The 23,293-nt window shown below is 35.1% G+C and overlaps 1 protein-coding gene across 3 annotated transcripts in view; it reads right to left on the reverse strand.

The window, feature by feature from the left end:
- Positions 1 to 1,370: 1,370 nt before the first annotated feature.
- LOC112595827 (protein neuralized) overlaps positions 1,371 to 23,293 on the reverse strand; it is a 31,367-nt gene continuing 9,444 nt past the window's right edge. The window contains exons 1-6 of one of the 3 annotated variants that reach the window (XM_025341195.1): positions 8,963 to 9,447; positions 3,906 to 4,187; positions 3,482 to 3,737; positions 2,639 to 3,090; positions 1,798 to 2,282; positions 1,371 to 1,640 (exon numbers count right to left, since the gene is read on the reverse strand). In XM_025341195.1, the coding sequence (XP_025196980.1) occupies positions 1,461 to 1,640; positions 1,798 to 2,282; positions 2,639 to 3,090; positions 3,482 to 3,737; positions 3,906 to 4,187; positions 8,963 to 9,128 (1,821 nt within the window). In that variant the 5' untranslated portion in view covers positions 9,129 to 9,447 and the 3' untranslated portion in view covers positions 1,371 to 1,460. Of the gene's footprint in view, positions 1,641 to 1,797; positions 2,283 to 2,638; positions 3,091 to 3,481; positions 3,738 to 3,905; positions 4,188 to 7,647; positions 7,748 to 8,962; positions 9,448 to 23,293 lie in introns of those variants that run through there. The other 2 variants (XM_025341196.1, XM_025341198.1) reach the window with 2 other exon arrangements.

The following is a 23,293-nucleotide window of genomic DNA, read 5'->3' on the forward strand; positions in this document are numbered from 1 at the left end:
TTGTAAACATTGCTAAAATTATATTAAATCATTATTTTTTAATGAATATCAACACCAGTTATTAAATTTACATGATTAAATGTTTTAATTAGTTTAATATATAAATTTGAGTTGATCAGAAGTTGATCTAAATTGTATTAAATTTCCACTTAATCGCTCATTGGAGGCTCTCAGTTTTCTATCCACTATAAATGTATTTGTTTTTGTACACATTCTCAGAAACCGTTATCTCTTAAATTTGCCTATGCACAGAAAGTTACACTGTGCTATTTTTATGAATTTTAATTTTTAAATTTTGAAGTCATATAGGTTATTTTATACTATTTATCGCTGTCAAGTATATTTTATTATATATAAGTTCTACCAATATTTAGTATGTTAAATTTTACTAATTTGGATGCTAATAAACAAATAATAATTGTTATTATTTTTCAAATTAATCATCAATTATCCAATTATTAAAATAATTATAAACAATTATTTGGTGTTAACATTACATACAATTAAACATATGGGAAATAACAATAAAAGAAACCACACATAGTAATAAATATAATCTTTATTTTTTCAGTTTTCACTTGTTAATTAAAAGTGTAAATTATAAAAAAAAAAGTACATCATTACATATCATTCAAAGTTAATTAAATTGTTCTACTCATTGTGATATTTACAACTATCACATTTGTGATGCATAGGTATACATATTATAATTTATTGTACAATCACTTAAGTGGTGTCCAGTAAAATATCATGACTATATTATTACATTAAATAATGACTTAGAAAAAATATATGTTTACCTTAGCATAATACTACAACAATGTTTGTGCCTATGATAAATTATTAAAATAAAAATTTGATAAAGAAACCAGCCCTAACTGACTATTGACTAGAACGGCCTGTAGTTCAATATAGTATCAAAACAATTCTTAAAGATTTATTTTCATTTCCCTTACTTAACGTTAATAACATTTTATAATATTTTATTGAATATACAGTACAATAATTATGTCTATATAACAATAATAACAATAATCAAACTTAATTTTACAAAAAAAAGCCAGTCTTCCTGGCTTACCATTGTGCACACCTGGTGCTTACACCTAATAAAATTATTGAATAAAATCAGTCATTTTTTTTCTTCTATTTGTTAAAATAAGGATAATGTTAATACAACTTATATAAAAATCTAATTTGTAAGAATATGAAGTTTAAAAAGAAAATATGTATATAAATATAAATTTACTCCAATAAACCGATATAAATGACAAGACTGTCAAATAAAATTAAATTAAAAAAAAAAAAAAAACAATTCATAACATTATATTATAATAATAAAAATGACTGATGAAAACTGTTTAGATTAGCAATTATTTGGCAATAGTTATTTACAATAATAATTAAAAAAGTTAACAAACAATGCCCAAAAAGAATAACAGAAAGACCAAGGAAGACAATATTTATTTGTAAATCTTGATAACGTCTTTAATAACAGCACGGCAAATCGGACAACGGCCCAAACGTACCCATTGTTTCTTAGCGCATTCGTAGCACATGCACAGATGCCCGCATGTGTACAAAGCGCAGTCAACTGCTCTTTCGAAACAAATCGAACATTCTCCTTCGCCGGAAGGCAATTGCTGTGAGGGGAAAAAATCAAAATTATTACTCGTGTCCAACACTAAACAACTTATAAATTGCGTGCTTCACATCGTCGTCGTGTACGAACGGCGTGTCAAGTATAATATTGTTATTTACACCGAAATTATCGTCTACGGTCGTCTATTAATATCTTACCTCCGGAAGATGCGGTTGTTGGACAGGAGCGACTCTTGGCTGTATCTGTTGGATGGTGACGGACGGCGGTCTAGCGGACATTTGCTGATTGTGCTGCATGCCGGAAGACGCCTGCGACAGGGCCGGTGACGGATGACACATCTGGTTGGTCTGAGCAGCGGGTAGGTTTACGATGAGCACGGTACCGCCATTGGCGTCCGTGTTCACTTCCAGGATGTTTGACCGAACCATTGGTTGCTGCGGCGCGTAGCATACAGTCGGCTGAGCGGCCGACGACACCGTCTCGTAGGAGGTCGACGGTTGTGGTGAAGAATGCACGATGGCGTTCGGGGTGCAGCCCACGGACGGCCGGGGGGCTTGCATTTTCGACACGACGATCTGCGTGGTCGTGCCGTAAATGTCGAACACCCCCCACAGCGTTTGCGAGTGGTCCACGCACATCAGCACGATTTCTGGGTTTCCGTTTTTGCTGCACAACACTTCGCCTGTAGAACAAATAAAAACACACCGTTTAGTTCGGTTTCCGGGAAACATGCGGACACTGCATCATTGCGATGTGTTTACATTAATTAATGAGACGCACGAAGCTAATGCCAGAACACAGCTCGAGTGCTTGATCCATTATCGGCACACAAATATAATTTATTTTAGAACGATGTTAAAAATATTATGAAAATTATATCATTATTATTTTGTCAAATTATCATACGGTTTTAAAATATTTCGTGCACGTAACATTTGATAGTTGTGAGGTTAACCGTTTTGGATACCGCGTGTACATTAGGTACGTCTCATTAAAATATAATATTTAGCTATACTCGGTGAGTGTAATGTCATGTACCGTTGTTGTTGATGGAGAATATCAGCACGTCGCCGGGCTTGGTCTCTTCCGCGACGTTCCTGCTCATGACCCAGTACTCGCGCCGGTCGACCAGCTGGTTGGGATCGTCGGGCAGTTCACCGATGCCGATGCTGCTCGGGTCGCAACACGTTACGCCGAACGAAAGGCTGCCCACGTACAGCTGACTGGTCTTTGTGATCTGTACTAGGTATTTCTCGCCGATTTGCAGCGGCCGTTTCGTGAACGTGTACCCTTGGAAAAAGGCTGTCGACAGCCTGGTGCCCACGCACGGCACACCGTCTTTCATACTGATCATCACGTGACGGCCCTTACGCACTAGTCCTAACGGTTCTACGTTGTCTACTGCTTGACAGCGTGGAGGAGACGGAACCACCGCCGAAGAGCCAGATATGGTTACGGAGGACAGCTGAGAAGAGATTTCCAATTCATCGCTATACGAAGAAAAAACGAGTAAAATAGAGTTAATACTTAGTACCACACAATATAATTGTATTATTACTTGGAAGAAGGTTACATATTATTTAATATTATGAAAAATGTTTTTAAATTTTACACTACAGGTCATTGTTGTCGAATATATAGATTTTAAAACAATAGTCTTTAATTTTTTAAAAGGTATATATTATACTAAACTAGTGATATTATTTGACATCACCTCCCCCCTTATTTCAAACTATTGGTTAACGCCTTCGCGCGTGTGTTCCACCAAAATATCTACTCGTTATCTATTTATAATGCAAAACAATTTCAATCGATTTTTATGTAATCCTATTCATTCTTCCAAATTATATATGATATCATTTTTTTGAGGTAAACACATACCTTCTGGAAGCCCTGTTGTTATTCAGCTGTGGACGGCAGTCGAAAAACTCGACGATGGTCGAATTTCCGTAAATGTCCAACAACACCCACAGCGGTGACCTGGTATCAATACCCTGCATGAACACGCCTTTAGACTCGCCATTGAGGCCATAATGGACGTCGCCACCAGCGTCAACATAGAAAAATAGCAAACCATCCTGAACTGCGTGCCGTTCACTAAGCGCTTTCGCCCAAAATCCCGATTTGCTGGTCAGATCTATAGAAACGAGCGAAATTGAAAATAAGTATACAAATACATATAAATAGATAATAATAAATAATGGAGAATAATATAATGTCTTCAAGACTTCAAAAGTAGGTAGCGATCACGAGTTTTTCAGATACGTATAAAAAAAAATAGTGGAATATCATATCGAGCACTCACCGGGACAAGCGTACTTCGGAACTTTTTTGACGTTCGACGGGTCTTCGCTGGTAAACCCGAACCGGAGTACGCCGCTCCAATTGTCGGATATCTCCAGGAACTTGATGTACACCTTTTCATTGATGGCAACCGGCCGACTGCTGAACGCAACTCCCTTGCAAAAGCTGTCTACCCGTCTGGCGACAAACCCGTCTTTGTACAGCCGGATATTTTCGCCATGTACGTTATGAAACCTCAACGGCGGTAGGTTAAGATTGACAGCGCCGGTGCCAGATTTCGGTGCTGTAAATGAAAAACGTAAAACCGTTAGACGACTGTAACAACCCTGTGTATATGATATTATATTTAAACAATAACTATATAGTATTATGTTATCGTTAGACAGCAGAAAACTATAACGTTTTAATTAATATTTTAATAATTTAATTTTGGAGCGACAAATTTACAACAATAATAATATATTGTAATATTGTGTGGCTCTGCATATGTGTGTGTGTGTGAGTGGGTACGAAGCGAGGAATCGTCGAGTTTCTTTTATTCAGCAATTGTCACGGTCGAGTTTCCCACGACGACGACGTACGGTTAATATAAAAATGTGTTTCGTACGTACATATCACAATATTTTATGTATATATATATATATATATATATATGTATATGTATAGAGCATAGGTATGCCATTACGATTGGTGTGGGACAATACGAGCGGTTCCCTACACATGGTGACTATACGTATTATATGTATGTACGATGACCGCGACAATGCACATGAAAAGCGGCCGCCAATGGCCGTGGGGTAGTCGAATGTGACATGTCATAAATGGAACAATGAGACGACGCGGACGGAGGACCAACCTGCAATACGGTACAACAATAAAGCCGGAATCGAGTGACGAGTATAGTAAACATTTTTCGGTTCCAGACATACATGAAAATCATTTTTTATGAACGTTCTTGATTATAATATTTTAATTACACAATAATAATAATAACGATCGTGGTGCTCGAGTACAAAAACCAGAAAGACACTGCCGCCGCTTTCTGATTCAACGATTTCGTGTTGTACACGAAATTAATTTTACGGAAAGATTCGAATCGGACTACAACAACATCAGACCGAACCAAAAATTAAATAATAATAAACAAAAAACTACTTGGCAGCTCAGATATGGTTGCAGGTTTCGTCTATGCATTGTTAAATTACATTATTTATATTCAATTTTCCCCCCGGCAGACCGTGAACTACATAGTATGTTTCGCATGTGTGATTGCCAGGTGGTTGAACGCGTGTTAGTGATTCGTATATCCGGTGGTTTAAGCGGGCACGTAAAAAGGGTTATTATCGTAAAACCAACGACGATCATATAATATTATACATACACATCGCCGTCTTGGTGGAGTGTGCGTATACAACTAAAGCCGAATGACTATAAACAACGCGAAGAAAATGGAAAACGTCCCCCCAAAACGGTTAAAAACGTCATATTATACGATGCATATCATAAAATACAATTGAATGTTATCTGTTTCAGTCGGGAACACATTTATTAGATAAATATAATAAATGCATATGAATTCGCATAGTATTTTAATATGTACAAGAATATTATAAATAATATCATAATCCACGATAATATGATACGAGTTAAAATAATAACGAAATCGTGAAGAACACGCACGCTATATTATAACGGGAACTTTGACGAGTATCACGCAAGAGTGAAAACTCGACTACTGTGGAAGAAAGTGGTGGATGGGGATCTAGGCTTACTACCCTACACGTTATCATAACTCTACGTCAAGTATACGCGTAATACGTATATGACATATAATATAGATATATATGTATAATAAAAGCGTTTCGATTACTCGGTCGCATTGTTTGCGGGCGCGCGAGCAAACGAAAGACAAAACACGCGGGATGGTAACGAGAGAAACAGAGAGAGAGAAAGAGAGAGAGTGAGAGAACAACATGAAAAAACCAACCTATATAATGAAAAAAAAAATTATAATATTATATTATTACACCGCGCGCAACACGGAGGCGGCTACGACGATCCGGTCTTGTGCACTAGAAAATTTCGTATTACAATCGCGCAGCATGCGCGAGGGTGGGAGGGGAACAGTCCCATTGTGTACGCGGGGCGCGCGGTTTCCGGTGGCCCGCCCGCCCGCCAGCCCATCACGCACAACCGCGACTGGTTCTTGCGCACGTCCGCCGGAAGTCCGAATTCGTAGAGCGCCAAAGACGATGTTTAAATACGACACGATCGCGCAGAGCACAATATAATATACTCTTCAGCTGCGCAAGCGCATCGTTGGCGGTCGAGATATCTAGCGGTCCGTATGCAAATCACTGGGGGAGAGTGAGGAAAACCTGCAGTTCAAAAGACTGAGAAGCCGGTAATAACTATCGGTCGGAATATGCATTATGTTGTTCTTTTAAAAGAGCAAAATTAAAATTGTAACCACAATAATAATGACGCCTCGATCTTTTTTCAATATCAACCTTGATTCGACTCTTCGAAATCGATATTTTTATATTATTTCACGTCTATTATTGACTGTTGGTAGGCAATAGTTTACTGTTATATGTATTTGATTTAACTGTGAAATGACTGTAAGTATACAAGACTGGTTCACAGCTACGCCATCTGTTGTTTCGTGTGACTTTTATTTCGTAAAATACTGACTGGCCGTGGAAATCGTGGTATCATTTTACTAACTATATAATTTAATCCACCGGGAAACTTCCAGAGTTGGGTCGATTTCAACTTTCAGACACGAATGACGACATAATATAGCTATCATATAATACGTAGCTATAGGCGGTCTTTGCATTTTAAAATTCTTAACATAACGCCCTGCAGTGGTTAGCCCAATTACCTCCACCCCAACGAACGGTGTTATAATCCGGAGCCCGGATGCTACAATACAAGTATATATATTTACACAGATACAATTAAACAATAATAATTATATTAAATTATTATTAATATAATAATCATCGTATCGGAAAACCGCAGCGGCCGCCGCGCGCATTTAAATGGATCACGTCGGCGTACGGCGGCGCTTTTTGTGTATGCGTATCAGGCACGGGCGGTTACGAATAATAAAAAAAAAAAAAATAGTAATAGTAGTTATAATAATAAACCGTGAGAACGGAATGATGTCACTGTGCAGCTCGGAGTAGTGAGCGGCGAACGGCCAAAACGATACGGCATAAAATTTACTACCTATATGCCTACACTCGTCGTAGTCAGTCGACGGCGTACTTACACGCTGCAATGACATCGTAAGCACTAGAAACGGTCGTATGTACATCGTCTATTATCGGTGTACATTGTTATACTCATATCATTATTATCGAGTGCACGACGAGACCATCATTACGCAGAGACGTATACCTACCTGTGTTGCGTACCCGAGGAGAGAGAGAGAGCAGTCGTCGTCGCTACGCGTAAAAATCCCGGCAAACGTTATCGAAAGCTATTATTTTTACAACGATCGACGATGATGACGTTATTGACGTATCGCCTATTGCCTATCGTATATCCGTGCGCCCATAACAGTTAGGTAGGTACCTCTATATTTACACGGCGATACGTACGAAATTTTAAAACCGGGATTACCGCTCGAGCCAATATTTATCTCTATCTTACCTACACCATAATACCTTATAACGTAACATATTATACTACACAAGAGTATTACAATTAAAATCTATGTGCACGTCGCTTACGGCCGTTGTTGTCGTCGTCATTTCGCAGCATCGAAGTCTGTCGTCAGTCCGTGTTCCGCTCGATTCGCGATCGTCGTACGGAAAGTCCGATCGTGACTTTTATACTGTGTATAATAAATACGCGTGTACCTACAGCCGACAGTGACAATGTTGTTTTGTTATTATAAACGCGGCCCGCGGTCATGGAAAAAACGACGAAGGGGCGAAATACGTAACGGTTTTTCCGTTCGGCCGCAAATCGTCGCGAGGGGTGAGTTCGGCGACCCGCGGGTATTGTATATTATTGTAGTGTGTCGCGCGCGACCCTCGTGGGAACGCCGGCCATCTGTAGCTATTCTCGGCCGGCACTTTGCACCGCGATGGACCGCCGCCGACAAGGCCGCTAATCCATGTATCGGCGTCGCGTCCCCGGGGGCTTACATCGCCGCACTCGTATACCGGCTTTGCTCTCGGCGGACAAGGGCGAAAAGTCGAGAGAAAACCAAATCCGCGGGGGCGTATTGCATGTACACGTTATACTGCAGTACGTATACGCATACATATAACGATACAAGGGTGCGTTTGGAGGATTTTACAATTTAAATTTTAAATGATCGACAGTCAAATCCACCCACCAGACATACCCTACACGTACATGATATGTATAAGCGTGAGCGAAAGGGCTACAGAACGCTACCCTCTTTCGACGATAATACGATGATCATATGAAGAGTATTAATAAAACCACTGCGACATTTAGAAAACGTTCCTCTGGGATGCCACTTCTCTATATTATAACACTGTGCATACCTACCATAATACATTTTATATTCATGACGGGTGTCGTAAATTATGAAACGGACGACGACAATTGACGCAGATCGCGTTAATTTCGGTTAGTTAAAGAAATTAAGTGGACCGACGAGTATACGTATACGTCTCGTCTGCGACGGGCAATTTGTTATAATTATTGACATTGTTAACGACCGCGGCGAACGACGACGTGCCGTAAACGGCCGAGAGTAATTAAACACGTTCGGTGGCGCCGGCGTAATAATTATATATACGAAGACGGAAAGAGACTTACGACCGGTGCGTTATTATTCTTTCCTCTTTGTTATTTTTTTTTTTACGTAATCTCATTTCACCGACATTCGTCCATAACTCACAACGCGACTATCTATCGATAAACACCGTGCACAGCACGGCGAATGGGAAAGCCGGAAAAACGGAGGCGACCGTACGGCATATCCGCACACACCTACATAATAATAGTTTACTATCCCGTGCAACGACGTCTAAACACACTTAAATACGTAATGTCGTGATCACATACCTAGGCCGATTTTCTTGCGGATTTTCTTGAGACCTTTCATTTTGAACTTGAGCGGCGCCAAGAAATGGTCTACGGTACACTGGCACGGAGGTTCGGGAGCTACAGCGACGGACCTGCTGACGACGACGTTGTTGCTGCGGTTGTCGGCGTTGCCCAGTACACCCATTTAGCGGGATTTTTTGCGCGCGCGACGATCTCTTATATTATATGAACACAAAGTGCGACGGACAAACGTCGTGTCGCGTGCGATAATTTTAAAATAATAATTATACGCAATCGGATAACTGATAGAACGGCGCGGGGTGGACACGTGTGATATTGATCGTAAATTTGTTCCGATGCGTCGTCCGAGGGGATAATAAATGGATATGTTATCACCGCGGCTTCGTTACGAGTAGTGTAGCGGTGGTGAACGCGACGAGGAGCGAACGCGTACTGAACGTGATCGGCTCCGGAAAGGAACTGACGAGTGTTGCTGCAACGCTGCCGAAAACGACCGCCCGCAGTACGGTGTGAGGGCACGCGTCTCCCGCAGCCGACATCTGCTCGCCCGGCGGTGCATTGGTGGGGGGCAAGCGCACTCGCGCGCAGGTGGTGTGTACAGCGCCGCCGTACACGACGACGACGACGACGACGACAGCGATACGCCGCCGCCAAGCACGTCGTGTATAAATTATATAGAATATTGTTATAAAGTGCGTATCGTTATACGGGAATTAAAATTATAAATATATATATATATAGATAGATACGCGTAATATTATACGGGAGAACGTTTTCACCTGGTGCGCGAATAATGGGCGGCGACGGGGAATGAATGAATATTATAATAAAAAGCGAAGAGGAGGAAACACCGGAGCGCGCGCGACCGAAGCGTGTGCGTCTCCTTTGACCGAAACAATGAGACCGTCGTAAAAAAAAAGTCATACACAAAACGTCTTGTAGACGTCCGCCGAGAATATAATAATATAAGCACTCTACCCCCTGGAGACGTGTAAAGGCGATTTGGTTCTCGAGAGGACCTGCTACGGGCAATAATTATTATTATGGACGTACGACTCGGTGGCGTGCGTCGTCCTATACCTATCTACACACGACAATCGTTTCCGACGGTGCGCGAATTGCTTAGGTTTTCACAAAGGAACGGGCCAACAGGTTTCTCACTGGCTCTCGGTTCGCCTAACGTTATAAAAAAATGTGATCCAGTGAATTTTTCGAGAAGAAAAAATCGTAATTATTTTGAAGAACACCATCGAAGTTAACGATTACACTCGCGTACGTTAACATGACGCACCGAGTAATAACTACAATTTATAATATTAATTAATATGTTCCGGCAATACGCGGTGATTTACCTATAATTATACCTATTGGTCATTTGTTCAATTGATTTTGTGACCATTCACTATTTGAACGCCAATCATTATAACAATAGAGTTTATCGTTAACAATATCATTATACATCGCCGATACCATAGTAATTTATCATTATATCGTTAATAATGATTACCGAAACGTGAACGAACGAGGACACCTACTGATGAGTCGACGACTTAAATAACCGTACAGACCACCCATTCAGTATTCACATTTCACAGTCTAATAATTAACTTCACTATTGAACAATATGCGGCACACATTCATACATTCATTAAAAACTTATTTCATTTATTTGTAGTTCATAATATTATAGTAATATACATTTTGCTGGTTTGAATTTTGACATCGTTTTATCTACAATAAGTCACTTTTATAGACAATTTTCTCATGCTTGTAAGATTATTATTTAGTAATTAAACAACATGTAATATATAATATTAAAAAATTATTCAAATCATTTAAGAACACTGGGAATCTAACTTTTGTTTTGATATGCTAAACTATTATGCAGTCACAACTTCACATTAACGCTTGTTTCATCTAAATGATAACCTATAGGCTATGAAATAATAGCCAACAACTGTAAATAATATAATTATCATCGATAAGTAAGAAAATACAAAAAAATCTATTCATGCCATTCAATTATAATTTAACAAATGCGATAAAATTACTTGACAGGAATTTTGTTTTTAAAAATAGTTTTATGTATATTTTTGAAAGCCTCGAAACAAATTCTTTATTCCTCTCAAATTACACAACACTAATTTATATTAAATATACTAAGAACAGTACCAATAATATTTATTTTTATTTTTAACATACACCTGTCACAGTTCACAAGAAAAGATACAAACGTTTAAGAACATGTACATCTGAACATCTGGTTTTAAGGGAAATAATTATACAATCAGATGTAGTTATTATTTTTTACCTACTCTATACATTACACCTGTTGACCAATGATCTTACATAGATTAAATAGGAAAAAATAATTTCATGGCGACTATATTTTCCTGTATCCCACGATCTGTGCGATCTCGTATCACGACGGAATGATTTTAGATATTCTTTTTTTTATCAGAACACGTTGCAATGCAGCCTCTGTAATTATTACTGTATGTCTGTACATGTAATTTAATACCATAAAAACGATGATTAACATTGTTGACACTCTGTACTGGTAAAAATATAAGCTAATTGTGAAATAACATTTATTAAAAATATAACCATCGATCAGCGATATTCATTTTTTAAATTAAACAATTACTAAAAAATACATTCAACATTTATTTAACAATATATTAATACGAATTTTATCAATAAACGTCATACTTTTGCACTCTGATATCATAAAATTATAGTTATTTTTCATTATTATAAGCTATCCACGATGTATAAAAAACCATTAATGCCTATAACACAGTAATACTTATTAGTTAAAACTTATCCGTATTATGTTATATGGTGTTATACACGCGCATACGTAATATTATAATATAAAATTTAAATAGGTCATCGAGCTCTATAGATATATTATATTATGCATACTATATTTAAAATGCGAATCTAACTATAAAACGATTCATTCTAAGTACCAGTACGTACCATATATTCATTATACACACGTTTATACGTATAATGCATTATATAATATATAAATTATAATATTTAATATTTAAATCTACTGTAACAACAGGGAACCGCCTCGAGTCGAGAGTAGTCGTGCTGTTTGTGGTAAACGGTGCCATAAACACGCGTGCGTTACGAGATACTATAAACGCGGTCGGCGGTAACCAAAAACCGACTTGTTGCAGTGGCGATTAGGAGGAAACGACGACGAACAGCAAAACTTATACAAAACCGACAGCGAAGGCGATATCTTAGCAGTGGTAACACGAGTAAAACAAACTCAGGGGGTGACCGGCAGCACTCGACCTCGGGCTTCCTGCTCGGGCGAAGATACGAGCGCAAAAGACTGTGAAATTCTTTACGGCCCGATAAATCACATCCGCCGGAAACGGTCACGGTGCTGTAGTTGAGAGCTACGCATGAAGGAATCGCGCGACGTCAACGACAGCGGTAATGGAGATTCCGCTGTATACCAAATAATATTACTGCGTAACTATGCGCGTGCTATCTATAACCACTTATATAGGCGTACAGCGTAAATCGTCAGCGGTTTAATGGATTCGTCGCGATTTCGGTGCGCGTCAAAGTGACGACACAATAATATTATATTTAATGTAATATATACAGTATACACATAACAATAGGTGGACTACGATGTCGAGAAGAGAATATTGTTATTCCATCGATTAAACAGAATTATATTACATCGCAACCAGAGTTTACAAAACCGTTGGCATTGGGAGGAGGTCGCCCCCGCGCTCCACAAGTATAGGTCGGCTGCAGAAGACGTGGCTGGGCGCATGATGAGTATAGGTATATAGAACCGACGATCGTGGGAAACGGTAAAAACCCGAGTCGTAGACGGTATTTAGATGGCGGTGGCATTAGAAACGATTGCTGCGCCGGAACGAAGGTGAGTGTATGTGTGAGATATGTATACTTATGCGTGTGTGCGTGTGTATGTGCGTGTGCGTGTATTTGCGTGTGGAGCGCGATTCTCACGACGCTGACCGCGGGCGCACGTCTGTTATATATCGCGCGATCCTTTCCCCTCTCGCAAACGGGTCATCCAGCGGTGGGGACTGGGGGCCTGACATGATCGTGGCTAGTGGAAAGGAGAGGTATAGAGCATCGATCGTCGATCGTCGATCGTGTGAATCCGTCGTGCGAAATCCTAAGGGGGCGATTGTATTTGTATATAATGTACAAAAAGTGCAGCACGTTTGTATATTGACATAGGCATACAATGCGGATACAGCGTAATTATTTGTGTCTTGGCAATGACTAAAGACAGTAAGAGATATACTTAAAATAACGTCAACAACAATGCACCAATACTTTAAAAGCAGCAACAAACCATATTATACAAAACTGAGACTAACACTCGAATGGTTAAGTCTAACACCGGATAGACATCGTATAATGACGGTATTCCAGTTCGATGGAGTTCTACAGTCACCAAGTACGATTTTAGGCTTTTTTTTCATCCGGTCACACGCACCGGACATAGTCATGATATACGAAACGCTCCCACTCATCGGCCGCCGTGCCAAAATTGTATCACTAATGTTTTTATTTATTCTTAACGAAAAAAAAATACTTGTCTAAGCCGCACGATCTGTTTTATATACGCATTATAAGCATTTAACCTGTACTATGTTTATATAATACAAAAATATTACAATGGGGTCATGTTATATTAATATTGATTTTCATCGTGTTTTTTCGCAATACATACTAATGCAAACATTGGTTGAAGAAAATCATTATCTATTTGTAATATTTTTAAATTACATAATTTTATAATTATCAAACATCACTTAGGAATCTCATAAGCTTTTTAGCGATATTTTAGTATTATTATTTACATTTTAATTTTATGTAAGTTTTAATACATCCAAATACAATCATATTGTTATCTAGTTAATAAGTATGAACGTAAAAAGAGAAGGGAGATGGCTTAGATAGACTTAGCCAACCCTTTATCATTTCAAACCCACTTAAACTAATTATAAACTGCAAATAAGCGAATTAAGATAATAAATTTTTGTTCATTTTTTACATATTGTATAAAACTATAAAAAGAGATTTTATTAAATTTTGAATAATACTATGATAATGATATGGTCGATATGGATAAAGTTGTAGATCTAGATCTAACTGCAGGTTGTTGAACAGTGAAGGATAATTTATAGAAGTAATAAAACTATCATCACTGATAAAATTAAACACCAAAATTATCTTATAAACAGAAATACTCCAATATTTTCTTCTTTCTAATGTTTTAAAGAATATTATGAATTATGATACCATGATATTTTTACTACAGTCACGTATGTGTATGAAATAGGAATTCATAACTTTATTTAAAGTTTATTACCAATTACTATCTCATTTCAATTTAGTAATGTATTAAAATTTGAAGTATTGATGAATTTTACCGGTTGTTCATTATTAATAAATTATTAGTTTACTTTTAATAATCAATACTCATCCTATTTCGCAGTTATTATTTTTAATATATTTCAAAGTAAAAATCATCTGCTAAAGATAAATACAATCTCGTTGTTGATAAAAATAAACGTTGGTAAATTACCCTTAACCGGAAAATGAATTATTAGAATCAGATTTGTAATAGATACATTTTTCATAAGGGTATATTTACAACTAAAAACTATTAAGTGTACCTACCTACATTATTTACTCATATCAATTCAACTTTTACTAGACACAGACAAAGTTAGTCTTCTCAGTCACTTTCCTTCGTTAAATATTTTAACTTAATAGCCTTGAGCCCACTGAATCCAATGGCTCTATTTACATCTATTTTAATAATTATTGTAAAATAGATAGGTAATATATTTCATATAAATCTATAACTCTATATAAAATTAGGTTTTAATGTTTAATGAATTATGAATAATAAAATCAAATACTACTGATTTATTGTTGAACTCAACTATATTATAATAAAAGTTTTTGATAAATAAAAATATAGAAAGTGAACAGATTGAGTACTTAAAAATAATTCCATTTGATGGACGATAAATAAAAATAATATCCTTCGATTTTCGAAATTAATGTACTCAATACCAATGACGTAATTAAAACTTGGTTGTTAATGCTCTTAATAATTTGAAATTTATTATTATGAAATATTCTCAATACTGGATATTTGATTCGATGTATTACATATCTCCAAAGCTAACCTATGACGATGTGTAAATTTAGTTTTGTACATGAAAAATTTACAATAGTAATAACACAAATTAAATAAACCCGGTATCCCTCCGCTGCGTCCCGATATCTATATCATACCTTTTTAACGGCCCAAGCGTGTCACCATAGTATTGCTAATAATAATTTTGGTATATCCCAATTACCAAGTGTGTCACGTAATGTTATCGCTGATAATACGTATAATTTAATGGTACCTATAATAATACTTTATATAAAGTTTACATTTGCCTTAAGCCCATACTTCTCCACACCTATGTACTTATAATTCGAAAATAACATTACCTTCTAAGCATTAAAAAATCAACAAAAATAAATGAATAATATTAAAATATTAGTACAGTCACCCAACATTTAAAAAGAGACGGTAAGCCAAAATAATTAAATATGTAATAATAAACGAATATTTTTGGCTCATAATCCAATTCATCACCACATGATGCATCCTGGATAATTCTAAATGAACTAGGACGTATTTAAGCTACGTCAAAATAAAACTGTTTTTCTTTGGACGTATTCGGGTGATACCTTACTCCGGATGCACTTGGAAACATTAAATAAGGGTAATTTTGTATATACTCAGGAAATTCCTAAATAATAGCTACAACCTAAAAGTTTTAGTTCATTTATATTATAGAGATATATTTAAATACCGAAATAATAATGTAAACAATTATTCAAGTCATAATTCATAAAGTAACAAGAATAATAGTATATATAGTGTATACATTATAATAATAAAAATAAATACCATATATCTTGGGTTTATGCATTCATTTTTAAATTAGTTGTATAATATAAATAATATTTAGAATTTTTTTTTTTTATTATTATTAATTAGGCTGTTTATAACATAACCAAATAATAGTAAGAATAATAAGAGATAAAACTAGCTAGATTATATTAAATATTTAATACGGTTAAATAATTAAATATTAATGTTAAGAAAAATTTTAAAATAATTATATTATACGCTTATCAATAATAAGTTTTAAAACAGTGTAAAAATAATAACAAAATGTTAAATGGATAAATTAATAATCAAAAAAAATTAAATGTAATAGAAAAATGTAATCAATCTAAAATCTAAATAACTGCATTCAATGTTAGTTTATTAAAATTATTAATTATTATTAATAATGTCCAGCAGCATATTTTAATATTACACTACATGGTCCACATCTACATGAATATGTATAAAATTAAATACAATAGGTACTAAAACTAAGCTATTCAATAAACAGAGCACACGAACAGTTCAATAACCATTGTTATTTATTATTATTTTATATTATGTCAATGATTCCATATGAACACCCGTCATCTATACAATCATATATTTCAGCATTTAATATTTAATGTTTATTTTATCCAAATAAATATTAATAAATTATTCAACTTATAAATAATACACTGAAATAAAAAATATACGAATTTTCATAATAGGTATATTATTAAATCTTAAATATAAAGAATTTCAATTTATTATACTAAGTTCTAACTGAATTAAAAACTTCTCCTTTATTATAAAATATTATTAAATACTCTTATAATAAATTTTTAATATTTTTAAACGACGGGAAAGCACGATTTGCGATAGCGTGGGAGCGTTTTGCCTATGGACAATTCTGCGGCTGGTACGACTTGTTGTGCAAGTTAATAAATAAGGTAGCCCCTTCACTGTTTAGTTTCCAGGACTATATTCAAAGTAGTAAAACTCATCTTAAAGATTAAATACAAATAATATATCTTATTTGATTAAAAAAAAAAAATTAAGAATTTAAAACAAAAACAAAAGTATAAACGAAATAATATAAAACACTAAAAAAAAAATATACTAATTATTTTAAACCTGAATTTAATTGATGACAAGTTTGATAAATTAAACTAGTGTACCTACTTGTTTTAAGCTTAAATTATTTTTAACAACAGACCCACACTATGCAATCGTTCAAAGATGCCTGCATAACAATAGAAGCATGTTTTGATCATATCATTTTATTAGTACTTGGATATATTACGAGTATATAGGAATACTAAAAATATGACTACACTATAAACACATTATTTATTTTTTTTTTTTTTTGCCCAACTGGAAGCATCGTGGATGGGATCCCTTCTATATGTGTGAATGACAACATCTGGCGTCATAAGGCTATCGGCTCTCACAGGGGAGATAGAATGAAAAGCCTTAAAATATGAAATGTACGACTAAAATAATTACGCACACACGAAAAAAGTACCCCTACAATGCAACTGTTGCTTGCACATGTTGGAAGGGAAATAAACAATGAATTTGGTTACACAGATCACACCGGGAGAAGTTTCAAAATAAACTTGTTGCCCTTGTATATTAAAGACAAACACGACTTCTATAAAAGTAAAACTGCCTATACACTATATTCAACTTATGTGTACACAGGAAAAATCGTATTCAAATAAATTTAATAAATATTACTCTAATTTTAGTATTAAAAGTTGATAATTTTATTATTATAATGCAATTTTACTGCAGAAAATTATAACATATTTACATTAAATAAAATCATCAACTTTTTAAAGTAGGTAAGTGCATGAATGATATAAACAATACATTAAACAAATAAATGTTAGCGTGAAAAGTTTACTTATAAATATATATCATAAAGAAATAAAAATACTGTATTTACATACAGTAATTATTTTTATACTTTTTGTTACCTATAATAAATTAAAATAATTAAAAATCATGATATATAAAATTACAATTTTAATATATTCACGAATTTTTTCCGATAACAACATTTCTCTAGATTCAGGTTTCTAATACTAATTAGAAACACAAATATTGCCATGGACAAACACTAAATACTATGAGACACCGTATGTCTGTATATCTATATGAAACAAAATTAAAGAAATGATGAAACAACAATTTGTATAAAATACTATGTATATATTATTATATTGTATTTTTTTTATTTTCGCTAGTATATAAATGCGTAACATTCTATATATAATTGATTATTTTTTTAAAGATCAATTAAAAACCCGCTAAACTACGTTTGTACAAGCCATAAATATATTTATATAACCTACTATAATTTTTTGTCATCAGTTTTTTCTTCTAAAAAAGTACACTTAATTAAATTTTAATATCTAATTCTAGTTTAAATTCAACCTTGGTGAGAACATTTTCAAAACCTTAATTAATAAAATAATGAAAAGTAAAAAGCTGCAGACATTAAATTTTGTTAGCAATGATTGAATAAATCAATTTAAAATCAAATAATTTAATAATAATCATAATTTGAGTGAAAAATTCTAAATTCAGATATTATACTATACATAATAATTAAATTATATTAAATAATAATCAATTGGAAACATTAAAAAGTAACCTATAATAAGAATTGATCGATAAATTAATGACAAGGAACAATGTGTTTTCCTGAAATTCATTAACTTTCTACAACTGCCCGATACAATTAATGACAGGTTCATATAAAATAATGAAATATTATATTATTTTTACTTAAAATTGTATTGGTAGGTAATAGTTATACTATTAAATATAGGGTCAGCTAGATCGATTAATAATTAACTCGTTTAATTTAAAATTTATTTGAATTTCTAAAATATATAGTTAATATATCAAAACACAAGACATTGTTTTATATACGATATTAACTCAAAGGTGCAGACTACAAAGTATAAACGTATAAAATATTATATTTTAAAGTTAACATAATTTTTATAGTAATATTAAATCAAAATATCTTTTATATTATATCACATTATTAATTAATTAGTTATTTATTATGTTCGTATCAAAGTTTCATGTTTTTACGATCAATGAAACGTAAAAAAAAAAAACAAAAACAATAGTATACGGTAACCTTTAAAAATAAAAATTATATTTAATAATTAAACTTAAAATGAAAACTTTAAAAATAATTAACATTAAAAAAGGATGTTGATAACAATCGACCGTACATTCATAACGAACTCATATCTCCAAACTTGAAAAAAAAACAATGAGAAAAATACGAAAAGAAAGGTATTTAAAAAAAAATTAAATTATAATGCGGAATGTCATTCACTATTTTGTTAACGGATATAACAATGTGAAATTATTATTAAAAGACGTGAACCGGAAACGACGACTACGTTATTATAATATTATATTGAGGACAGCGGCCAGACGAAACACTTGTGAAGAGAAAAACGCATTTTTGTGTATACTACGAGTTGTGATAGCCGAAAAAACAAATTTAATTATTAGGAAAATCGTAAAACAAAACAGTTGAAGACAAAAACAGAAAATCGAACCACTCGAGAGCCTATTTCGTAGCCAACCTAAATATTATACCATATAATAACGACATCACGTCGATACAACGACTTATGATTTCGTGACTGCATGTTTCCCGTTTGGACAACATAATCCACAACTCCCCCGGCTTTTGTTTAACATAAAATAAATACGCAACACAAATCTTATATACATTTTGAAATATCAAATACATCACATCAATTACTTGCGCTTATCTTAAAATTATCCTTAGGATTATTTAATATGTATATATCATAAAATATACTTATACAGTTATACACTGCAATGAGCAAACAAAAATAAACAATAGTGTTACAACCATATAATCCTTTGAATTTCACTTTTTTTTTTATCTCATGGCTTTATTTTTAACTTAATTACCCCTATATGATTCAACTATCAGATCAAATATCTCTTTAAAAAATACTTGGTCGCGCGCGCGTGTGCGTGTGTCGTGAGCAGTTATGTGGGTGGGGCGAACATCGGATCTGTCACTGGTAACAACACGCGTATCAATAATATAATATTATAATAGCTGGGGCACGCGTAAACTCTTGCGCGTGCGGCCCAAAAGGGTTGAGTAGGAACATATTATCATAATGATAACGAGCATGTGTACGTACGATCATCCGTCGGTACGCGACGTTATTATGTGTTCGTATATTATTATACGGTGAAATCGCGTCGCGATTTAAAAGCCGGACGGTGCGCGGCCGGACGGCAGATGCGCCGCGCCGGCGATTTGCGGAACAAGCGGCGCGCGCCCAGAAAACAACTGGCCCGCGGCCCGTCGGCAGTCTGCGTTCGACGGTATAATTACCAAATAGGTATACACTAGCGCATAAAAATCCGATAGCAGCAGCAGCAGCCGCCCGACCTGCTGCGGGCCCAGAACATCAGGGGCGACAGCTGCTGTTTCCGATCGTCGCCTCGCCGTATAAAATATAATATACGGTTTACAAGTATAGTAATAATAATAATAATAATAATAATAATAATAATATACATTACTATTACCGCCGCCGAGACGGCTACGGCGGCGGAGTAGGGCTCGCGGGGGTATGGGCACGCGTATCGACGGTCCCGGTCGCGTGCCTGGTGTTTCCCGCATCTGCCTGCCGCCACTGAACACCGCCGGGTGGTGTCACCTGGCGAGTACGCACGTATTTTATTTTAGACGCATACACATTATGCACCGACACCGAACGCACACACACACATACGCTCGCACACACGCACACCGATACCCGAACACGCGCAGTCAGCTGTTCCTTTGTACGGGCGTTTATATTTTTATGGATTTTTATTATTACGCTATACACATAATATGATGATATACGTACCGGAGGAAACTCCCGCGAGGTCCTGTACAGATTCTCACGATTGCGCAACAATAGGATAAGAGCAGCTCCGACGACCCGAATACCGTATACGGGGGCACACCGTTATTATGTCGTTTCGGGCGACGCGACTCTAGAGGGATCCTCGGACCATATGATCGACAAAGAAACTGCGAATCGCGCAACGGCTGATCGACAACGGCTTTTGTGAGCATACGTATGTGCGTTGGACATATATATGTGCGTTTCGGGTCTTGTGCGGCGAAAAATAATGCGTCCCCGGCCCGAAAAGTCTTTTCTCCGCGTGAGATCCTATATACGCCCCAGGTCGCACAAAAACACATGATATATATATATACAGTATTCGTACGCAACAACAGAATGCGCGTGCAGTGCGAAAAATGCTAATCAGATACGACGTGCGGTTTTAAGGGACAATCGTTCGGTTTTTGTGTTCAAAACCGCAGGTTTTTTTTTCGGAGAAAACAACACAATGCTGCGTGCACGGTCCAATAATAGAACGCCACCGATTTATAATATAGTGTAGTAATACACTATGCCGTCTATACCGCGTATAACGTGACCAAAGACCATATACGAAGATTTCAGACTTCACGAGCACGCGGCGCCGATTTCTCGTCGTATAGTCTCTAGTTTTGTCTTACGGGGTGACGGGAAACTTTCCTGTCAATTGCAGCTACTTGCAGTGCATGATGAATATTATAAAATATGGGTATACCGTACGCTATTATATGATATACGTACCTATTGTACACATAATATGATATTTACGCGGAGCGATTTTCGATACGCGAAAAGGGTCTTGAAAGGATTACAATGAAACCATCGGGTCGCATCGATATTCGTACAAGAATAGGGTTGTTGCCCCGATTACAAACGGGTGTTGTAGTAAAGGGTTACTACAGAAGGATCAATATATGTATGATATAGTGCACCCGCGCTTCGATTGAAGCGGTCCACCACATTTGGCGCCATTATTGGTTTGACGGAAAAAAGGTGTTTTATTGAAATAGTTTCTACAATAGGATGAAAAGGATCACGAAGATCGACGACGGCAATGTCTACACATTTAACCCGTTTTATAGATTATTGACAACTACGTTGTAAATCACGAATCAGAATTCGTTTTAAATTTAAATACAAATAAATAAGTATATTTAATAGATAAATAAACATTTTAATTTCATTACAAAAGCGGACGTGTCTGCATTAAAAAATGTCAAATCGAAACGGAGCATTAAAATATTTCGGGAGACATCCAACTGCGCAACATTTATAAAACCGGTGAAAAAAATGTATTGGTAATCAATAGCTATAGAGAACTCCGACACAAGCCAATGTCGATGCGTGCATTCGGTTTTTTTCCTACATAACATCGGGTGTTATTCTGGCACAGCTGCTAGCAATACATTACACGCCGAGAAACTACAGCCTAAATATAAACCCACGTCGTGCACATAAATTTCGTACGCATAACATCCACAACTACCTAGTGCTGGATAATATTATTAAGTCACTGCAACAAAATATACTGCGAATATTCTCGTCTATGGAATTACTGATGATATTATACATAACAGTGGCAATAATAATTTATTGTTGTATTCAAAAGGAAGGGGCCTGAATTTAAATCAATTAAATATGGAATTATGAAATAATTATAGTATACATTATACTGATATGCAGTATACACTATACATTATGTAAGCAACAATCAAATGAATTTAATTAATTTAAGACCAACAATTTCAATCTTATCTGTGAACTCTAAAAATTACCGTAGATAAATTAATAATAATAACAATTCTAATCGAAGAAAAGGAATTCGTTTTCTTGAGAAACAAAGATCATCAAAGTAATAATTATTATTTATTTATTTCATTATTTATTCATAACTCTTTGAATCTGTATTATAGTAATATACATATGTTCAAAATCAGTATTTTATAATGTAATGTAAATATTTCGTATAACTAAATAGTATTTCTAAAGACAATTACGTCGGTTTTTTGGTTTGGATACAACTATAAGTTATAACTTACCTATGAGTTTATAACATAACCATAAATAAGAACTTGATTAGCTATTTAAAACCTGCTATAATAATAATCGATCAGAGATAAAACATGTACATTTACTATGTATAAAAAACGTGTACTCGTAATGATATACATACCTAATAATATTTTGGTATCATAATGAGACGAATCAATTTTAATAAATAAATAAAATATAATGATTTATACATATATATTATATTATATACCTACTATAATTAACAAAGTTCAATTGTTAAATTTTATGTATTACATTCAAATCCGTATTTTAAGTGTAAAATAAATTAACGCCTTGAATCTATATTTTACTACAATCTTAAGCATGGATCTCGAACACATTCATCCTTTA

Source organism: Melanaphis sacchari, unplaced genomic scaffold (genome assembly GCF_002803265.2).
Source record: "Melanaphis sacchari strain LSU unplaced genomic scaffold, SCAv2.0 Contig2_pilon_pilon, whole genome shotgun sequence".
Classification (NCBI taxonomy): domain Eukaryota; kingdom Metazoa; phylum Arthropoda; class Insecta; order Hemiptera; family Aphididae; genus Melanaphis; species Melanaphis sacchari.